Consider the following 23458-nt stretch of genomic DNA (forward strand, 5'->3'; position numbering starts at 1 on the left):
TTCACTGGCATTAATTCTTTAGCCAAAATATGAAACATGTAGGTATACAATTAAAAATGTGCAACTGATAGGCAAGAACAATATCTGAGTGTAAGATTTATCAATGTATATATTCCATTAGCTAAATTTAGCAATTGATAGAAATCACATTACATATTAAAAGCGGCACTATTCAATTCATCTGACTTGTGCAGCTTCCTCTGAGGTCAGTGGAAGTTGTGCAGACCATAAATGTTCTCCGGTTCCTGGTTCCATCAGGATCTTTAATATATCAGGATGTGATGCAGGCCTGTGTTTTAAGGCTGGGTAAAATAAATATTTATGCAATAAATATCCATAATATTGTCATGTCCTGTTTCCATCCAGATGAAAGTGTGCTGCCCTTGGCTTCACGATATTTAGATAGGATCTGTATACTCTCCTAAAACTGCAAAGACTTATGTGTGATGTGTGTTGACAGGAAGATGGTCAAGTCCCATACTCTTAAATGAAATAAATAGGACACACGTGTAACTACCGAGTAGTATCTCTAGTGTGAGAAACTGAAAGTGCAAATAAGGATGAAAATGATTAAAATGAATAATTGATAATTTGAAATAGGAAAAGGTCCAAAGGGGTAGGGGTGGTGGGAGGGGAAGGAGAAAGAAAAGAAAGGAAAGGAAAAATTATGAGAAAGAAAAAAAAAAAGAAAAAAAGTCTATGTAAATAGGGAAGGGTGGAGGGGGTGAAGGGCGCACAGGTAATGGGGGAAAAATAAGAACCAAGATACATCATGTTCAGGTACAAGCATCCAATGATAAATGTAAATGTATACCTAAAATGTACCAATTAATATATAAATTTAAAAAAGGAAAGAAATACAAGCAAGGTGATTTTTAGATGAACATCCTGTGCTGCTCATAAATTCCTGAAGTACTGTGTTAGAAACGATGAGGAACAGGACACATGGGTGTGCTGAAGTACTTTATGGAAAATCAGAAAAGCATTTCCTGGAAAGAAGGTTCAGAAATTAGTTACTGATGGTCAACTGTGAGCCAAGCGCTGTGCTAGATATGGACCTATGGTCTCATCTTCACTCTGTCCATCAAGGGAAGTAATGGTGCCCACCCAGTGATCTGCTGCACACGTAGAAGCTGAGCACTAACTTCATGCTAGGAGCTGTGGTGCACTCACACAGGGAAAATCCCTGCCCTCATATCGAGGTAGGCCCCATGCCAAGCATTTTATTTGGATAATCTGAGGTAATCCTCCCTACAACCCATGAGGCAGCTTCTATTGTTGCTATCATATTTTACAGGTGAGAACATTGCAGTTTAGGTGAAAGAGTGTTAAGAGTCTTATTCAAGCTCATGCAGCTAGATAGTGGCTGGAAGCCATTAAGACTGATCTCGAGGTGATTAATCCAGCTTGATGGTGGAAATACTTGCATCACTTTGCAGTGTTCTAGTTACAAGCTGGACCTCAATATTCTAACTTAGCATGAAACAAAAGACAAGGATCCAGAGAGCACTCTAAATTTGTGACAGTTCCACAAAGAGATGTCATTCTGTTCAAAAGAGCCTCCTATTTTTTACTGAAAGATTTTTGTTCTTTAAGAATTAACAATCTTGCATGATATTGATACAGAAAAGTTTTAGATAACTTAATAGATTGAATATTAAGGTAGTTGTAGAAGCAAAATAAGTAATGTGTTCTTTTAAGATTTGCTTTTCCCATAACTCCTTGTTTAAGCTGACAGTTATCTGACTCTAACTGGTAACTTCATTAACCTAACAAAGTTACCATGCCAGGGTGAATTTAAAATGTATATGTGCCTGTCTTGTGTCTGTGACTTGTAAATAGGAACTGAAATTGTATTTACATATCAAAGACCACTAGGGAGGAGATAATGGCTAAAAAGGATATAAAAAAGGAAAACGTTGAACAAAGAGGGCACGGATACTGACCAGACCGGTTTCTGGCATTCCCGCCCGCTCGCGAGAAGAAATTTTATTATTTTATCCAAATTCTCTGTCTCCGTGTATTTCTTTCTGAGATTTCTGGAACAATATAACTTTCAATTAACTGAAATAAAGAAAATCTCAGTTCCCTGCCCATTTTGATGAACTAAAGTTCATTTTATGGTTTTACAAAATTACAATGATGTAACTAATCATTTATTTTATGCAATGTGTGAACCTACAATTCAGATTTAAAGAAAATATTCAAGTTAAATTTTTATATGAGACTTTTGGTCTTATTCTCAAACTGTGATAACTATAGCTTATAGAATTTATTGGCATTTAATGGGTTCTCTCAAAGTATAGAATGACTCAATGTTCTTTGAAATTATGTTTTGGGCCATTTTATAGCATTGTCTTATTTTTTCATTTTATATATCTTTAACTCCATTACCTATTCTACTTGTATTGACCTATCTAGTAGGGTACTGGTGTACTCTGCCTCTTTAAAGTATGGATATTTTTAAATTTTATCACTTCTACACATTTTAGGCATGAAGACAAACTATATAGAGAGAAATCTATAAAGTAAATTCAGTAAATAAACTCAATGCAACAAATGACTATTAAGTACATTCTTGCTGTGAAATTTAGTTTTCCTATTTTGCAGATGAGCAAATTCAAGAAAACAAATAATTTTCCCGTGATCACATGGGTAAGAAGTAAATGGAGCTCAGACCCAAATTTATGCCTTCTTCCTCGAATCATATGGGAGAATATATAGGAATGGAAGATGGGATTATGATACAGATGTGCTCAAGAAAAACAAAATCGTGAAAAATTTTAAAAAGGCATAGATTAGAAAACATATTTAACACATTCTTGGTATTAGCCAAGAATTCATCTTAGAGTTCTCTTTAAGTTCTTAAAACATGGTTTAGAACCTTCCAGGCCACTGTACCCTCCCCCCCTCCACCCAGTGAAGAGGAGCAGAGCTGCCCCCAGTGCAGAGGAGGTGAACCTTCTGGGCTGCCATACCACTGGCCCCAGCACTGAGGAGATGAGCTAGGCAGGTGCAGCAGCATCCCCCCCCCCGCGTTTAAATGAGAAGACACATAAACAAGTCTCAACAAGTCTCAAAACAAGACTTCCGGATCACCTAAAGCAACCCCAAAGGGAAACAAGATAGAACAATCTGATACTAAACCACATGGACTCCCTGAACTGGCAACAAAAGAGGATCTGGAAAAAATGAAATCAGAAATAATTTCTCACATAACAGCAGAGATTGTGCCCAAAGGGCAAGACATGATTAATAAATCTAGAGAGGACATAGATAAAAAAGTAGAGGATCTGAGAAGCATGATGGAATCCCAACATAGGAAACAAATGGAATCCATAAAACAGATGCAAATGAATTTCCAGGAGATTAAAAACTCGACTGAAAGTTTAGGCAGCAGAATGAGCCAATGTGAGGACAGAATTTCAGATATAGAAGATAAGATTGCAATTAGTGACCAGGAAAAGAAAAATTTCTTTAAAATATTAAGGGACCATGAGAAATCAATCCAGTAGCTTCCAGACAATGCAAAGAAGAATAACATAAGACTGATTGGAGTCAATGAACAAACAGGAGAGAGTGCAGATGACATAAAAAAAAAAAATGTTCACAGAAGTAATGGTAGAAAACATCCCAAGCAGGGGAAAGAACTTGACATACAGAAAAGTGAGGCATATAGGACTCCAAATAGCTTTGATCAAAAAAAAATCTACACATAGGCATATAATAGTTAAGATTCCAGAAACCCAACAAAAGAACAAAATTCTACAAGCAGTTAGAAAAAAGAAACAAATCACATACAAAGAAAAGCCCATCAGAATCACAGCAGACTTCTCAACACAAAGCCACAAGGCAAGAAGAGCTTAGAGTGATGTATTTCAAGCCCCAAAGGAAAACAGCCTCCAACCCAGATTGATGTACCCTGCAAAATTATCTTTCAAAATTGATGGTGAAATAAGATAATTTCATGACAAAGAGCACCTTAGGAAATTCATGAATAACAAACCAGCACTCCAAAAATTTTAGACAGTATCCTAGGTACAGACAATAAGGCTCACAACTGCAGGAAACACAGCAGCATGAATCCATTGCGTATGACAAGAAATTAAAGGCAAAGGGGGAGAATCCAACAACAAGAAAGTCATGACAAGGATAAGTCAATATGTATCAGTTATAACCATCAATGTTAATGGTCTCAATTCACCAATCAAAAGAAATAGACTGGCACAATAGATCAAGAAGCAAGAGGCAACAATATGCTGCATACAAGTAACACATTTAATTCAAAAAGAAACTCATACACTGAAAGTTAAAGGATGGAAAACAATACTCCGTGCTTTAGGAACCAAAAAAAAAGCAGGAGTATATCCTCTTTGCAGATCAAGTGGATTTCAAACCAACACTGATTAAGACAGCTGAAGAAAGACACTACATCCTTGTAAAGGGAACAATCCAAGAGGAAGAGATAACAATCATAAACATACATGCACCAAACCCTAGCACACACACCTGTATAAAACAAATACTAATGGACAAGAAAAATCAAATAAGCATTAATACAATTGTAGTGGGGGACCTCAATACTCCACTGTCACAAATAGATAGATCAACTAGACAAAAAATAAGCAACAAAATACTAGAACTCAATCAAACTCTTGAAGAAATGAACTTAGCAGATGCTTACAGAGTGTTCCACCCCACAACATCAAAAACACATTCTTTTAAGCTGCACATGGGTCGTTCTCCAAAATAGACCACATACTCACTCATAGAACATGTTTAAGTAAGTGCAAAGGAATTGAAGTCATCCCCTGTATATTATCAGACCGTAGTGAGATGAAATTGGAGATCCATAGCAAAAGAAACTGGAAAAATTTCATAAACACATGGAAATTGAACAACACACTTTTGAATAACCAATGGGTCGCAGAGGAAATTAAAGAAGAAATCAGACAGTTCCTACAATTAAATGACAATGACGATACAACATATCACAATTTATGGGACACAATGAAAGCTGTCTTATGGGGGAAATTCATAGCAGTGAATATTCATATTAGGAAAACAGGGCAAGTCCAATTAAACAACCTAATGCTGAACTTCAAGCTTCTAAAAAGAGAAGAGCAGGATAAACCTAAAACTTATACAAGGGAGGAAATTATAAATATTAGAGCAGAAATCAATGCAATGGAGATTAAGAGAATGATACAAAAAATCGATGAAGCCAAGAGTTGGTTCTTCGAAAGAATAAACAAAATGGACAAACCCTTAGCCAACCTTATCAGAAAAAGGAAAGAAAAGGCCCAAATCCATGCAATTAGGAATGAAAAGGATGAAATTACAATGTACCCAGCAGAAATCCAGAGGATCATCAATACCTACTTCCAGAACCTATATGCCAATAAGATGGAAAACAGAAGAAATGGACAGATTCCTAGATACATATGAATTACCAAAGTTGAATGAAGAAGACCTAAAACTTCTAAATGACCCAGTATCAGTCAATGAAATTGAAAATGTAATTAAAAACTTATCAACTAAGAAAAGCCCAGGCCCTGATGGCTTCACTGCTGAATTCTACAAGACATTTAGAGAGGAACTACTGCCACTACTGTTTAAACTCTTCAATGAAATTGAAAGGGAAGCAATACTCCTGAATTCATTCCTGGAAGCAAGCATCACCTTGATCCCCAAAGCAGAGAAAGGCCCAACTGAAAAAGAAAACTATAGGCCAATCTCACTAATGAACATAGATGCAAAAATCCTTAATAAGATATTGGCAAATAGAACGCAGAAGATCATCAAGAAGATCATACAGCCTGACCAAGTGGGATTCATCCCAGGGATGCAGGGATAGTTCAACATACGCAAATCAATAAATATAATACACTATATCAATAGAGCCAAGCACAAAAACCATATGATCATCTCAATAGAAGCAGAAAAAGCATTTGACAAAATCCAACATGCATTTATGATAAAAACCCTACAAAAAATTGGAACAGATAGTCTCTACCTCAATCTGATAAAAGCCCTCTATGAAAAACCAATAGCCAGTATCATACTAAATGGTCAAAAACTGCAATCCTTCACACTAAAATCAAGAACAAGACAAGGATGTCCACTATCACCACTCCTGTTCAATATAGTATTGGAAACATTAGTCACAGCAATTAGACAAGAGAAAGAAATAAAAGAAATAAAGATAGGAAATGAAGAAGTCAAATAGTCATTATTTGCAGATGACATGATATCCAAGAACTCTACCAAAGGTGTTCTAGACTTAATAACCAAATTAAGTAAAGTAGCTGGATACAAGGTCAACACGCAACAATCAATAGCTTTCCTCTACACGAACAACAGACTCACTGAGACAGAAATAGGGCAAAAAATACCTTTCACAATAGCACCCAAAAAACTGAAATACCTAGGAATCAACCTAACAAATAAAATCAAAGACCTCTTCTCTGAAAACTATAGCTCTCTGAAAAGAGAGATTGAAGACAATATCAGAAAATGGAAAGATATCCCTTGCTCCCGGGGAATAATCAACATAGCGAAAATGGCCAAACTTACAAAACTGCTATATAGATTCAATGCAATTCCAATTGAAATCCCAGCAGCATACTTCATGGACCTTGAGAAAACAATCCAAAAATTCATTTGGAACAAGAAGAGACCTAGAATAGCAAAAGCAATTCTAGGCAACAGAGACATGGTAGGGGGTATCACAATCCCCAACTTGAAACAATACTACCAAGCCATGGTGATAAAAACAGCATGGTACTGGCAAAGAAACAGACCTGAGGATCAGTGGAACAGATTAGAAGATGCACAAACAACTCCAGACACACTCAGCCACCTCATCGACAAAGGAGCCAAACACCCTCACTGAAGGAAAGATAACCTCTTTAATAAATGGTGCTGGAAAAATTGGGTTTCAACTTGCCAACGATTAAGACTAGACTTATATCTCTCACCATGCACTAAACTAAAATCGAAATGGATTAAAGATCTAAATATTAAAACAGAAATGCTGACTCAGCTGGAAGAGAGGTTAGGTAGAACTCTTGAAGACATTGGTGTAGGAAAAGATTTCATGAACAAAACCTCAGTTGCCTGTGAGCTAGCACAAACAATTAACGAGGGATCTCTTCTTATTAAAAAGCTTCTGCACAGCAAGAGAAACCACCAACAGTGTGAAGTGACAACCCACAATGTGGGAAAAGATTTTCACCTGCTGTTCCTCAGACAAAGGTCTACTATCAAGAATCTATAAAGAATTTTAAAAAATCAGACCTCCCAAATTTAAAGACCCAATCCAAAAATGGGCATCTGAAATGAACAGACATTTCTCAAAGAAGTAGAAATAGCAAATAAACATATGAAAAAATGTTCAACATCACTGGTCATTCGAGAGATGCAAATGAAAACAACGCTGAGATTTCACCTCACTCCAGAAAAAATGGCTGCTATCGTGAAATTAACCAATAGCAAATACTGGCGGGGCTGTGGGGAAAGAGGAACGCTGTTCCACTGCTGTTAGAGTGTAGACTGGGGCAGCCACTGTGAGAATCAGTATGGAGAGACCTCAAAGAACTGGGACTGGAAGTCCCATTTGATCTTGCTATTCCCCTGCTTGGTATCTTCCCCAAAGAATTAAAAGAATCATACCACAGTGATATATGTGCACCCATGTTCATAGCAGCACAATTTGTAATAGCTAAAACTTGGAAGCAGCCCAAGTGCCCATCAACTGGAGACTGGATAAAGAACACGTGGTTTTTTAAAAATAGAGTACTACTCAGCCATAAAGAATGAGAAACTAGAGACATTTATAGCTAAGTGGATGCACATTGAGGCCATACTCTTAAGTGAAATAAATAGGACACACGTGTAAATACCAAATAGTTTCTCTGGTATGAGAAACTGAAAGTGTAAATAAGGACTAAAATTTATAATAGATAATGTGAAATAGGAAGAAAAGGGGCAAAGGGGAAGGGGAAGTGGGAGGGGTAGGGGAAAAGGAAAGAAGGGAATGGAATTAATATGAGAAAATGAGAAAATGGAAACAAAATCTTTGTAAATAGAGAGGAATGGAGTGGTTGAAGGGAGGGCAGGGCAATGGGGAAAAATAAGAACCAAGAGATTATGTGAAGGTGCAAACTTCCAATGATGAATGTCATTATATTGTATACGTAAAATGTACCAATAAAATTAATTTTTTAAAAACATGGTTTAATGTAAAGAAAGTAAACACATCCCTTTCTTTAAACATGTTTCCACTAATTGAATATTAGACAATCTACATGTATGGGAGGACTAATTCGAGCCTAAAATTATAACCTCCAGAGAGGACACATTGATATTAGTTTTCACAATCTCTGCCAAGCAACACACAGGGTTTGTTGGTTCCTGAGCTGCGCTAACAAAACACCACAAAACGTATGACTTAGAAAACACAAGTTTATTGTCTCATAGTTTTGGAGAGTTGATATGCTGGATAAGGTACCTACAGGACTGGTTCCTTCTGAAGGTTGTGAAGAGAGATCTGGTCCTTTCCACTCCTGGTGGCTGCCGGCTGTGTTTGGCAGTACGTGGCTTCCGCACCAGTCACCTCGGCTCTGCCTTCATCGTCATGTGGCGTTCACGCTTTGTGTTTCAGTATTCAAGCACTCCCTTTAATAGAGACATAAACTAGAGCCTATCCTACTTCAGGATGCCTTCATCATAAATAATTACATATGCCACAATCACAGTTTCAAACATGGCCACATATTGAAGTCCTGGGGGTTAGGACTTTTACATATGGATTTGGTGGGAGTGGATATGATTCAACTCATAATAATTTCTTTTGATGTATTCTAGAAAGAAGCCTGATCATAGAATATAGATAAATTAGAACCAATTTTTAAACAAATTGAAATAGTTTCATCAGATCTAATGTTTTTTAAAAAATATATACAGTATCTGCACTCTACCAATTCAATTACCTGTGGGAAGCATTTTTCATATCAAAAAATAAAAATATCCTAGGACTATAGGAGGACTCAGCAGAGCAAAAGATATATGATGAAACAACAAGAAAATTCTGTTTATGTCAGAAAATGCTCAGTTGACTTTTAGCCCTGCAATGGATTAATTAATGGACAATTTGGAACGCCCAGCTGAACTCAATCAGCATGGTTTGGGCATGGAAGATCCACCTGAGGATTGTTGTAAATGACGTAAAAAAAACTGGAGAGGAAGATTGTGGGGTTGTTGATTTTCTAGGAGAATCTTGCTGCAGTTGGTTTTCCTTATGTGAACTAGGCTGTTCTTGAAGGAGGAGCTTCGGTGCTTCCTGTCACTGGGAATGGCTGCTGTTCTCCTCAGAGGAGCTCTGATCTTCATCATGAGTGTCACTTCCTGGTTCCAATGTAGATCCCTCAGTGTGGTGGCACAAATCCTTCTGGCAAAGATTTTTTGGCTTCCATCACTGGCCTTTGGGCCTATTGAGGTACAGATCCTCAATATGGACAAGAATGAGGCATTGCCCTGGGCACTAGGCCACTGGCTGGACTCCTGGAGGACATTGCCTTGGACTCTAGCCCTTCAGCTGGACTTATGTGGCACATTGCTGTGGGATCCAGCCCTCGGCTGGATTCTTTGGGTGTCTAGTGTGTGGCTAGTCTCTTGCACTCCTCTGCATTTGACTTTTTGGGTGACTATTATAAAATAGTCCTATAAGTTTTGTGTAATGTAGTAAATCTATTCCCTGGCAAACTCTTACATGCTTCCTGAACTAAACAAGATTGGATTTCACTTGTTTATCAAGCATCTGCAATGTGACACACATTTTTTATGATGTAAGTATTAAGAGCTTTCTTCCACACTATTGCTTACATTTGGAGGCACACAGTGTAAACAGGTTTCTGTAGCTGGCTGTCTCCTCTGCACATGCGCTTCAGGTTTCTATGTGGCATCTGCTAGAGATGCCAAAGGAAAGGGCTCCAGAGGCCACCAGCCATTTTTCTCATTCATTCCCACCTCTCAGCTTTCACAGGAGATTGAGCAACATGTTCTAGACAGAAAATAGCACCATGAATAGGACCACTTACTTCCCTTTGGTTGACTAAGACTTGATCCTGGGCCTTGCTTGCCTGCCCATTTTCTCTAGTTCTCAAGTCCTCTTTATCATCTGTAGTCCTCTTAATCAGGCTACAGTGAGTCCACTCTTCGGGGCACCAGGAATGGTGAGTAAAGAGCAACAAGTGGGACTTGATTTGTGAACTTTCCCTATGCTGAAAACACTTTCATGTCCTTTGGAAGTCCTGTTGATTTGTCTTGAATTATGAATGTCCTGTGATGTTCACAAGCCATTATCAACAATAATCAAAATTGAAAGAGAAGAAATACTGTCCATTCGGTTTCTTGTCTTTATTGTTTATTACCCAATTTGTGTGAATAATAAATGACTAATATCTCTAAGTCCACTTCTACCTAATACTATCTCTACCTAAGACTAAATACTAGGTCATTTTCTTAATAATTATGTGAAGCAAAAGATGGGTTTTGTTGATAAAAATGTATTAAATACTTTATGTTTTATGAAGAGTGTAAGCCTTAAAATACTAAAAGAATGAATTTTAAAACTTTTTCTAAAGAATTTAGTAGTTCATTGTGAATCAGAATTTGCAGGGCATTTGGATTGAATCTTATTTTTTCTAAGTAGTTTCAAACAGATATTGTGATTGCAGTTACCCAAAAGAATATATAATCTTATAAATTTTTAAAGCCAAAAGGTCTGTTTTTATTTTGCTATCAACAATAAGAATGATTCTTTAAAATCCATGAACTAATAATATTCTTTCATGGAAACTATTCCTTAACTGTCATAGAAAATTTATGATGGTTTTAAAAACAATGTGAACACTATCACAGTATCAAAGATGAAATACTCTTAAGATAGAGTCACAAAGCTCGGGGGAATCCTCCCAGCATTCTGACGCCCAGGAGGAGCGATGTCATAATGTTCTAGTTAATCTTTGGATAACTTCCTCCCCATGCCACAGGAAGAAAGCTCTGAGGAGAAATAGATTACTGAATAACCAACATCAATTTCTCAATGAATGTTATATTCTTTGTATTTTTATCTGGGGTTTCTTCCTCAGGGATTAGCAATTCTGAGCCCAGTATGGAAGGTGAGTAAAATTTTAAAATTTCATAGAAATAATAGGTAGCAAGGATGACTCTTAATCACAGAAAATTGCCATGTGGTAATTTTGTACAGAGTGGCATAGTTTTTGGTTAGACATATGGAGTAATTTAGATTTTAAATCCAAATTGTTTATAAAAAATACTGTGAAAAAAAGAAAGTAAAAAGGACATCAACATATTTGTGGTCTTCAATGTGTCACACTTTTTTAGAGGTACCTGATGTGATATCTTTAGATGAAGATAATCAGGAAGAACAAGATACAGCTAATAACCCTGCTACACATCACGAGGGAGAAAAAAATTCAAATGATATTCCTGCTAATGAGAAAACGGGCAATTACTATAAAGACATAAAACAATGTAAGTCTTTAAACTTAATAAGAATGTATACAAAACTTGATTATTCTAGTTTGACATCTTAACTCTCCTTTCTAAACTCCTATAATTATTTTCCCTACATCTTAAATTCTAACTTACCTTGAAAACTTTTCAGTGTATAAAATGAAATCCTTATTTCCTACAACTTTTTTCATGAGATCGTATGAAGTTTAACAAGGTTCTCTTGGTAATCATTTCTAATCACCATGGTTTCTCAGGACATTGTAGCTATTTATTCACAATAAAAATTGACTTAATTCAGCAGTGAGTTAGCAAGTATTTGAAGGTGAGAAGCCATTTCCTGGGCCTATTAAAACAAAGCACACAATGGGTACTAGGTGGCTCAAAACAACAGAAATCTATTCTCCCACAGTTCTACAGACTGGAAGTTTAAAATCAAAGTTTTAGTTGATCAAATAAAGCCTCTCCACACAGTACGAGGTGAGGTGAAGGTGAAGCCTCTTCAGCTCCTGGGAGCCCCGTTTGTTCCCTGTGTTGTGGCAGCATCACTTCGGTCTCTGCCTCACTCTCCTCACAGGGTTTCTCCCTGTGTGTCCATGTCCACAGGTCCCCCTTCCTGTAAGGACCTCGGTCATATCTGATTAAGAGCCCACTTACTCCAGTATGACTTCATCTTAATTACGCCTTCCACCGCCCTGTTTCCAATAAGGTCACATTCTGAGGTACCAGGTGTTAGGACTTCCACACTGGCTTTTCTGGGGGGAGGACACAATTCAACCTTTGACAGTGTGACTTCTATGTCTTTGGAGAGTCTGTTAAAATTTAGTTTATAACTCACCATTCCTCATACGGACTTCCTTTCCATGTCCTTCCTAGGTATACCATTCTAAAATGTGAAAGTTCATGAAAAATCTCTGCTTAAAAATTAAGATGATATTCAATTATGCTGGAATCTTTATTAACAATAAAAAATAGAAAACAAAGATATACATATACATACAGATGTTTGAAAACTACAATGCATAACTTATACTTCCGTTGTTTTGTTGATGACTCAATATCCCTCTTTTAATTTTATACTTATACACCCACAAAAAAGGACTCATACTAGCTTTTCTCATTTAATAACTCTAGAACTCTTTTCACATCTACCTTACTACTTTTTATGTTTTAAGTACTAGGCTTTTGCACTGAGCTATATCCGTAGCTTTTTTCTTTATACACATTTGGGTGTATCTCCCAGGCTAGATATCAACTACTGAAATTGTTCAAGACACTGTAAATCTTTTAAAATATTGGTAGATACCACCAAAGTGCCCTCCAAAAATAGGTAAATACCTATTTCTATCCTATAAAAATTCTCCACAACCTCGTCCATAATGAATATCTGCAACCAGAATATTTTGTGTGATAAATGAGAAATATATTGTCACTTACACTGTAATACTTTTGAAGTTGAGTATTTTCCCTCTTATTTATTGGATGTTTTCATTTCTGCTTATTACTTGTTCTTATTACCTTGTTCTGCTTATTACCTGCTCATAATCTTGCCCTATTTTTACATAGTTTATTAATTTTTCTATAATTTATTAAAAGCTTTCTCCTACACTATTGCTTACATTTAAACTTGTTTAAGTATCTTTAATCCTAAAGAAAATTTCTCATTTTCTGAAATCAATTCCATTGATTCATTTCTTTTAAATTCTATATTTTATGTCTTGCTTAGACAGGACTTTACCAGTCTAAGCTATTAACTTATTTCCCTAACATTTTCTAAGAATGTCCTGTTTTATATTTAACTCATATTTCTTAAATCTTATTTTGTTTTTATATGGCATAAAATTGGAATTTAAAAATATGTTTTTGAAAGATAGAATAGCTGATTGTCTAAAAGTGATTGTGGATATTCATATTTAATATAATCTAAAATTCTCATATGAGAAAGAGTCAATTGTTGAAGTTTATTGTCTTTTTTCTGATCTTTTTCTACAAAAGTAGCACAGCATTTTAATTTTTATACTTTCTTAACTCATAAGCTTTATTTTATTACCTTTATTTTTTCCAAAGATTACCTCAGAAATTCCACAAAAATATTTCAACATTAATGATGCCATCTTTTTCATGTGTTGCTGAGGAAAATGAGTACATGTGTACGTATTCATATCTTCATGTATGTATAAAATTCTCTGCCATTCCATGAGACTTTGGAGATGATAGGTGTGTACAGGTATTCAGATTGCCATCTTGACACAATTTACTTTGATCCCTTGAGAGGATGAATATGTTCATTAGCTTTTGAATTATAGTCAGTCCCATTAACTTTTGAATTACAACCATCCTAAGAGCAGGATTCTTTATGTGTAATTGCTAATATGAGTCTATGTGGCAAACCTTATTATTGAACTATACAGTTCTTACCCTGAGGGTTCCTTGCCCTATCAGAAGGTTCAGATGAAGACTTCTTACTTAGTGTTTTGGTGATGTCAATCAATCAGTGATAATATTGCAGGTCTTCAAATCTACTTTGGCATCTGTGGTAAACTTGCACATTTTTCTGTGAATTTCCTTAGAAATTGCTTCTTAGTCATTGAGCTTAAAGACATTATTTTAGTTTTCTTCTCAAGAATTTTCAACATAACCCTTGCATCTACTGTCTTATTTTAAGCATGAAAAATGAATCAAATATTTTTATAATTTGTGGGGAGGATCATTCAGTACACTTTAAAAAATCCTATGAACAAAAAAATAATGGACAACTGACTTAACTAATCAGGACTTTTGATTTTTCTCTTTTTAAGATGTGTTCACTACACAAAATTCAAATGGCACTGTGTCTGAAATATCTGTGAGAGCAACAACAGATCTGACTTTTGCCCTAAGGAACCGTGAAGTATTGATGACACCATTACACATGTGAAAGCCCTTAAATCAGGACTTCAAAGCAGCACCAGAGAGGTTGTGGAGGAAAGAAGCTTTAGCTCCTAAATAAACCTAAAATTTCCCAGGTCTATTCTGTGACTCTGGGGCCCAGCTGAGTTCTGGGTCATCCCCTAGGTTATTTTCACAATTCCTCACACATCATATTCTCTAGGCTCTATTCCATTGCACTGACAACTCAAAAGGCAGGGAGGGTCTTGTGTTTCTGCACCTCATATATTTGGTTTGCATGGAAAGAAAATTTAAGTATCTAGGAAATTATAATGTTTCTTAAATTCACATTTTTGCTCCTGTTTTTTACCCTCAACAACTTTGAACAAGGACGAGAGACTATTTCTAGCGATGGCAATTTTAATATTGGGACAAGCCAAGCTCACTAAATACTTAATTATTAATAAAGCTACTTGGTCCTAGTGGAATATTTTGAACAATTCCAAACCTTGAGACAGTGATAGTTCCAGAAAAGACATTAATTAGACCATCCTTCACGGGAATCTTGCTGTGCACAGTGAACAGCATCTTGAGTTGTTTGAGACAAGATACAGAAAGCCAGCTCCAAAGAAGACCAGGTTTCTCAAGGATTCCCTTAGGATATGGGCTACTGACAACCATAAGACCCACACAATTGATTCCAAAACCCTAACTTCTATTCCAACAATTGAGGCACCAGAGGCATCAAGAAATTTAGCCTAGGATGAAAGATTCCTAACATCTTAACAGAGGCTCTGACACATGTTCATACATGGTAGGGACAACCTAGAGGTCAAGCCCCTCAGGGAAATAGAGACAAGGAAACAGAGATCTCTAGGATAATTTTGACTAAAGAGGGCTTGTTTAAGTATGATTCCTAAAGTTCTGAGGGCAAGGGGATAAACTGAAGCAGTCAGCTCACTCTCTGCATTAATGGGCGCATAGGAGAGTTTAAAGATGGGTTCTATCTGTAGCAATGTCAACTCCAGTAATAGAGTCCCTTCTCCACTTCTCTTGTCAGCTGGATACCAGTAATGGGTTTGTGGGCTGTGCCTGAATTCATTTCTGTCTCTCTGTAGAACTCTTCCTTTATGGGGTGGTCTGTATACATATGGAAATTATACTCTAATTCAATGGTTATGTTCAATATTGACCTTATGGGAAATTTGATTTGGTCCTCATTCTGTTCAGTTTGTGATCAGAATCATGGAAAGAATTAAGTTCGTGAACCAAGGTTCTACTATACTGACTCCTGTATTTAGCAAAGTTAAATACTATGACCAAACTTCATGGAGAAAAGTGGTTTTCCAGGCATAATTGTTCCCAAAGCCTTTTTTGGTGCACGCCTGCAGAGACACACATTCTAGATTGAGTTCCAAAATCTTTACATTCAAAACTCTTTCCCAATGGACAAGACACTCATGCTGCCTCTCTCTTTCCTTTCTTTACACTGAGCAAAAGCCAGGCCACTTGGTAATGAGAATCTCATTTCAAGACCTGTGCAGGGTACCTGGGAAAGCCAATCATCTAAGCTAACTGCTTTCCCTCTCCTCTATAGGAAGCCTGTGGTCTCATGATCCCTGCTTTTCTTTCCTTTCACAATTTAGGAACTCTAATCTCACCCAAGGCAACTCATGATCACAGAAATGCTGTTCTTCAATCCCATCTTCCTTCCCATTTTTTGCTACTTCAGGATGATGTCAATGTCTTTGTTTTTAATTTCTTCTCTCTCTCCTCTTCCTTCCATTTTTATCTTTAGAATATGCTTGTTTTTAGATGCTTATTTCATATTTTTATGTGGTTAATAATTCTTTACCTCTTCTCATAGACAGAATTAGTGCAACACCTACAAACAAGAAAGAAGAAAATGAAGCCTTGCTTAGAAATAACCAAAGTATTAAAATTATTTTGATGTATTCATTGTTAGCCACATCATTAAATGACTTGAAAATTTAAGAGTCACTATTCTGAGCATTGCATAAAGAAATAATATGCTTAAAGAGTTTATACTGTTATATTTTAAAGTCACTCTAAAATCTTGTGTAAGTGGTTAATGTTTGAGAGTGAATTTTTAGGTATACCTGACAAGCTGTAATAACTGAGCTTTTTAGAAATTTAAGTTTATTTTAATAAATGTGTTATAATTATATAAAATTATATTTATAAATGATTGTACTTTCACAAGTATATAAAATATAAATATATTTTAAATATAAGTTTATTCATATAAATATGTATATGACTTGTGTTTCTATAAATGTAATATGTTAAATATATTATAAATGTAATATATTTTGATAACAATGCAAAAATTTCTACCTGTTTAAGGAATAAATGTATTTCTGATTAGAGTCAATAATTAAATGTTTCCTAAGATTATTCCATTGATGAGTTTCTTGAGTGGGAGGCTGCAAAATAACAATCATCAGTTTACTTTCATGCCAAGAATATTGTTCCTTATAAAATATTTGTGAAGCCCTAACAACCCATATGGCTTCTATAATGTCTTGAATGAGTAGTCTTTTTTGAAGACAATGAAGTCTTAACTTTCATTCCTTTTTTTAAAAACAGGAACAACCTCAAATGTGCCTGCATTTTGGTCAATGTTAGCTAAAGGTAAATATACAGTTAAATAGTTGAGGAAATGTTTTGGTTTTCTAAAATCTCATGTAAGAAAGCCAAGGTCAGTCTTAATACTTCTAATACTAAGAATCAATAAGTGAATGTTTGGCTGCCACATGTAATAGCAAATGCAGTACAAAACCCAGAGAGGTACTGAAATCAGTGTTTTATTCTCTCTCACAAAAAATGTTTTATTCTCCTACAAACATTAAAATCTAGTCACTCAATTTATGATTAAAAGTGTTAAATAAGACTATTCTTGCCTGCTATTGTCCCATTTTGTGTTTGAAACAATGTGAGCATAAAAACACAGGGATGCGTATATAAATGCAAATTATATATCAAAATCTATGCCTGTAAAAAGGAATGTGTATAACCTAAGTATATAACAGTGCATATATAAAACAAGGTACATATCAATCTATACATATTTATATAAATATATACTTAGGGAGGTGCATACATATAAATATATTGCATGGATCATATATATCTATTTCTGTATGTATATAAATGTGAAATATAGCATATTCAATCCTCATTGTTTGCCTATACTCTATTTATATTCTGTACCACCTGCTCATTAAGATCTCTGTCATCCCCAAAATCAATACTTAACAACTACTTCAAGGTCATTTCTGAGCATTGGCAGGGATTCAAAAAACTTTTTATGCATGACACATACAGTCAAACCTTGATCTGGCCCCCAAATGTCATATTAAATTGCTGGTTATTCTTCCTGAATGCAAGAAGCCTGTAATGTGCCATATGGAAAAGATCCATGTGCTAAAGGAGCTTGGTTCAGGCTTAAATTACAGAGCTCTTTACAATATTGAACATAATAACTATCATGAATAGTGAGAACAAACTGAACATATTATACACACATACTTATACACATATAATAATTTTACCAGGTGATTGTTTGCCATAACACCAATTTATTGTTTTAACAGCTATAAATGTAATGACAGTGAGCATGGATGATAAAGATCAATTACTTTAACCAATTCCAGGTAAGAACAAAGCATTTCAATTAATAGATACATAATTCATTTTAGTGGCTACAAGGCAATACTGTTTTCCCTAGTACAGGGTAATGTACATAGGAGGGTATCCTGATGGCTAACATTGTATCAGAGGGGACATTTACTATTTTAGGAGAGTCACAGTCTCTGAGCACACTTCTTTTTTTCAGTTTTTTTTTTTATTAGTGCATGTTTACAGTACATAATCATTACATTTACCATGGGGAATTGGTACATGGTGGTTTTTAATTATTACATGTTTGCACAACATAGTGATCGCATTCCTTGTGGTGAGTTGCTATATGTACATGACACATGTTTTTTTTTTGTTTATTTGTTTGTTTTTTGGTACCGGGGATTGAACTTGGGTCCTTGTGCTTGCGCAGCAGGCAACACATGTTTTTTGATCCGCTTCCCCTGCTTTCCTACTCCCTTCTCTCCATCTCTTGGTCCTCTTCCCTTTTGCAAGATATTTGTCTCCCTTTTTTCTATTATCTGTCTTTCATTTTGTCCTGAGTGTTGTCCTCCAGTTACCATTTTACAGGTGACCAGTACCATCTTTTTGTTTCATAGCTTCTATTCCCAGAACAGATAAGCCAAATAGAGGAGAGGGTGAGTGAGGAACATGTACAATGCAGTCTTTTAAAAACAGGCTTAATTTTAGACATGATTTTATTATTTGTTGTAGAAGGTTTAACAAGTTTCTTCCTCTTTATTTTGTAATATCTGGCACACTGGGTTTAAACTGCTTAGTAATAAAAAGTCAAACTTAGCTCTTTGGTCTCACGGGATAACCCTCAGTACACCATACTTTCAGCTTTAGGGGAAATCAGGACATTCCCCAATAAAGCTCTTACCTTTCTCTCCTGCAAGACTAGTTCCTTGTGTTAAAATTAATCAAAATCTCTTCAGATGATAGATTGCTCAAACTCATGTCTAGGAAGGGCAGGGAGAAATCCGTTACATACATATTTTGGCATATGGTAACCCAGGATAAAATCAGATTGTTACTGGCTATGTCTCAGGGGAAAATTCATAAACCTCTATGATTCTGTAAAATTGAGCCAAGGGCGGCTGCTCCCAGATTGCCTGGAACGTTAAAGAGAAAAGGGCACTTGCCTTGGCAGTGGCCTCCCTTCCCTTGGGTGTGAGCAGTGAGTCCTGCAGATGGTGGCGGCTTCTCTGCAGCAGCTCTGCAGTCCTTACTCCTGCAGGAAGTGTGCAGGATACACTATTTTCCATGGCATCTTCCTTCTTTCCTCTAAGGCTCTGATGTAAATGCTACACATGAAGAAGAGAAACAATCATACCTAGAGGATCTCAAGCTCAGGTTAATGCTGGGCATCACACTGATGACCTTCCTCATTTTTATGCCCCTTGTGATATTCTGCATTGCCACACTGTACAAGCTGAAGCAGCTGAGGTAAGCCTACTGACATCTGTGATCTTTATAACTAACACGTACTGTGCAGCTGACTCCCTCCTGCTTTAGTAAACTGTTAGGAAAATGTGACTCCTATATAATATAACTACAACGTATTCATTTTACTCCATTTCTCCTACTCAGAAGGAGCATGGAGCCATCTCTCAGTGACTATTCATTCTGGTCCACAGGTAGAAATAATCAGAGTCAATTGGAGAATACATAGATGATCTAGATAATGCTTGTTTATAGCCTTGGAGCAGAAGGGCTATATATTCTCTTCTGAATAGCATATCTGGCTTAGGGTGTAACACTTTTCATTTAAGCAAGTCTTGCCTTCAAAAACCAGCCGATCTCTCTGTCACATTTACACCTTAAGGCCTATCCATTTGATCTTTCTTTAAAAATAAAATATTAAGTTCAAATCAAATCTGGGTGAGGGAATTGTTTATTTAAAATGTCTTCAAACAGTATCAAAATTACTTTCAAAAATTCTAACAAAATTGCCTTATGTTCACAGTAATGATCAATTATACTTTTTTGCCTATGGTGTTGTTCATGAGTGGTATATTTTTCTGATTCTTTAAAACTCTAATGCTAGGTATTTATTTCTTCTAATTCTGATTCATTTTGCATATTTCCTATTAAACTTGTATTAAAGCAATCTTTACTGTTTTAGTAAATTGGTTTCTAAATTATAGTCTTGAGATCTGAAACATGCTCCATTCACACAAGCCCCAGTACCATAAAATTATAATTTTTAAAATCCTGTATCATTTATGTAATGTTATTGAGTAATAAAATTGAAAAAATTCATCTATACTTTAATTTTTGTGAAAACTTTTCTAAGTTCAGTCACAAACATACCCAATTATAAACAATTCTTAATCTATGTTTTCTTTTTCAGTCACAAAAGTTGTCAGAGTCAATACTCCACCAACCCAGAGCTGGCCATGCTCTCGTACTTTCATCCATCAGAAAGTATATCAGATACTTTTTCCAAGAGTGCAGAGAGCACCACAAAGTGGGGTACTGACCCTTCAGATATGAGAAAGCCAAGCACAAGAATGTCTAAAAATATAACAGGCTCAGATGACATAGGCTTACTTGATGAGTCGGAGTTATTCAGCAACGAGGAAGCAAATGAGGAAATCAATGATGTCGACAATGAGAACTCAAATGAGGAAATCAATGATGTCGAATAGATAACATTCTCTTATAACTAACAAATGATTTTTCTTCCTGACATTAATGTCGTAATTTTGAATCTACTGAGATATTTAAATTTTCTGATGTCTTAATGTTACCAGACTATGGACTGGCCTTCTCATCACTCAAAAGCAAATAATCATGACACAGAATATGATATGGAATCAGATTTATTCAGGGGCAAATAACTTGGAAGATGGGGAGGCAGTATTGTCCTCTAGGGTCTATCTTGGGGAATGCAGGGGTACAAATTGGCTTTAATATGGAGAGAAAGGAGGAACAGGGCATGAGGTTTATGTGCTGAGGAAGTCTTCCGCATCTTGGGCATGTGTCTTTCCTTTTAACTTTTCTGGAACATCCCAATGGACCCAATTACCTCGGGTTAGTTCCTCTAGTTATTTTTAGACAGACATTTTCTCCAAGTTAAACCTCATAGCTCTTTGCATGCTTTGTTTTAGTTGAGTGACAAGGTAGAAGAACAAGAAGGAACATAACATATTCTGATATTATCTAAAGGTCATACGATGTTCTATATTCTATAATTCTAAAGAAAGATAGTTTAGAATTTAGCACCTTAACCATTCAGGTTGGGCTTCTCTTTAGGATGCTGGACAAAAGACAAGGGATGTCAAAAGAATGACAAGGGAGGGGAAGCAGCTTTGTGGAAAGGAAAAGGGAGTGGCTATGAAAGTAACTCTGCCAAAGACAACCTTCAGGCTAACGGTACTGTTACAATTCTCCACTGCCAATTATTCTTTCATTTCCATGGGAAACTGGATGTTGACTATATTCTGGGTACTTCTTGGTGAATGGAAGTGACATGGGGGAATTTTTGTATTGGAAGGCTCTGATGTGGTGAAATGCATACTTTTTATTCCTTGTTTCTCCCCATTGGGAAGAGGTGGTCAAAGGTATTTTTCCCTGTAATTTCTGTATGGATAATATGATACTTTTAAACCCTAAGTAGACTCTCAATATTATTATTATGAGTGTTAATCTTAATTTAAAAATTCCTTCAAAGATAGATCTGTTCCCAGATATCAACAGGAATCTTCAACTCCTTAGATAAAGAAAGTTTGATGCTCCAAAGTCTGTTGGACCCATGTAGCCTGTTGTCTAATCTTATTAATGCTCATTTCTACTTGGGACAAAGTATTTAATGTACAAGGAGCAGGATGTATTAACAATTATACAAATAGCCCTTGTCCAGCCAAGATATTGTTTAATGCCATTCTGTCACTTAACAGCATCTTTTTTCTTTTGCAGTCCTGGGGATTGAACTCATGGTCTTCATATAGAGCTTCATCCCTACCTCTTTTTAAAAGTTTTTATTTTGAGACAGGGTCTCATTAAGCTGCCTATGCTGCTCTTTAACTTGTAATTCTCCTGCTTCAGCCTCTCAGACTGCTGGAATTACAAGTGCACCACCATTTCCAGCTACATAGCATCATTTTTGCCAAAGAACCTAGAGATTCATATCTTCATAATTACATCTTAATTATCTTGTCCTTTTGGAGAAATATTTAAGATCCTCTCCTAAGGTGCAGGTCCAGGCAGGATCTGAAAGAGGACCAGAAGTATGTCCCACTTGTAGGTCTTGCTTTACTCTAGAGTGAATAGTTCTAAGGCTCTGCTCCTATGAGCTCGATTCCAGGATGGAAAGTGTGATGTGGCTCATCTGCAGGGTGGGCAAACATGGAGAAAAAGCAAAGAGACACAAGGAAGTTATATCTGATTGAATTGCTGCACATATTTTTAAAATCCTGGTTTTATTTTCTAATTTAAAAGGTGGGTCACCTAACATAAACACTGCAAAGTATTTGCCATACACAACTTTAAAAGGACTTAATTTAAGCCCACTTTGGGGTTATACCCTAATTCAAAGAAGTACAATGGACAAAACCTTGTCCTTCTTTAAATGGATCTGTTGACAAAGTTTAGCTAGAGTCCTTTTAAGGTCTGATTCATGTTTTCTGTTATTTCTTTGGATTTCATTCTTTATAATGATGAAGTTTCCAAGCTATTTGTAAAGATTTACTCATCTTTTGGGTGAGTAGAAACAAATCATGGCCCCTTTTCATTTTAAATAAATGTCAGTAGTCCAAACCTTGGAATAAATATTTGAGCAAATATTTAGTCAAGTCAGTTGTCTTCTCAGTTCTAACAGAATATACCTCTATCCAGCCTAAGTACACACAAATACTAATAAATTAAATTACCCAAAGACTACTTGCCAGTCTTCAGAGAAACATATACATTTATACAGCACCCCTTTCTGAGGTTAGATGTGTTCAGTTGAGTTCATTTTAGCACATGGCATCCTTGTGTAATTCTTTGAGTAGCCTTTTAAAGATACAGGCCTTTCAAGTAAGGCTGTAGTAAGTCTGTTAACACATCCTTGTCATGATGTGTCCCTTTGTGTAGGTAGATGTTTGAAAATTACGCACACCAGGGATTCACAGAGTAAAATTGCCCTGTCATTAATTTTCCACAGTGAGTGTCTGTATTAGTGAAGCCCTGTTCTCAGGCACATTTCCCATCCTTCACTATGTAATGAGGCTTAAACTTAGCCAAGTCTAAACCGGATATCAAAGCCCTTCTCTCTAACAGCTTGTTTACCAGCTCCTTCAGCTTTCTGATTCCCTCTAGTCATGTGGGAATCATCCTTTTGTGTAATGGACAGTGCACAATAGTTCCTTGGTCTAGTAAAGCAACTGTTTCAAGTAAGGCC

At 36.1% G+C, this 23458-nt stretch overlaps 2 protein-coding genes across 2 annotated transcripts in view; both read left to right on the top strand.

Moving 5' to 3' along the window:
- Mob3b (MOB kinase activator 3B) overlaps nt 1–11550 on the top strand; it is a 198089-nt gene extending 186539 nt beyond the window's left edge. The window contains exon 4 of the mRNA XM_021252949.2: nt 11410–11550. Coding sequence (XP_021108608.1) covers nt 11410–11424 — 15 coding nt within the window. The 3' untranslated portion in view covers nt 11425–11550. The remainder of the gene's footprint in view (nt 1–11409) is intronic.
- LOC101706074 (equatorin-like) lies at nt 8001–20766 on the top strand. Its single transcript, XM_021252946.2, is given in 7 exon segments — nt 8001–11183; nt 11410–11559; nt 16274–16339; nt 17017–17061; nt 18024–18083; nt 19362–19518; nt 20426–20766. Coding segments are annotated over 7 exon segments (852 nt in total). The 5' UTR covers nt 8001–11107; the 3' UTR covers nt 20724–20766.
- Nucleotides 20767–23458: the final 2692 nt, after the last annotated feature.

The sequence above is a fragment of the Heterocephalus glaber genome, unplaced genomic scaffold (genome assembly GCF_053883595.1).
Source record: "Heterocephalus glaber isolate CG9 unplaced genomic scaffold, H.glaber_assembly_v1.0 deba00001481, whole genome shotgun sequence".
Taxonomy (NCBI): domain Eukaryota; kingdom Metazoa; phylum Chordata; class Mammalia; order Rodentia; family Bathyergidae; genus Heterocephalus; species Heterocephalus glaber.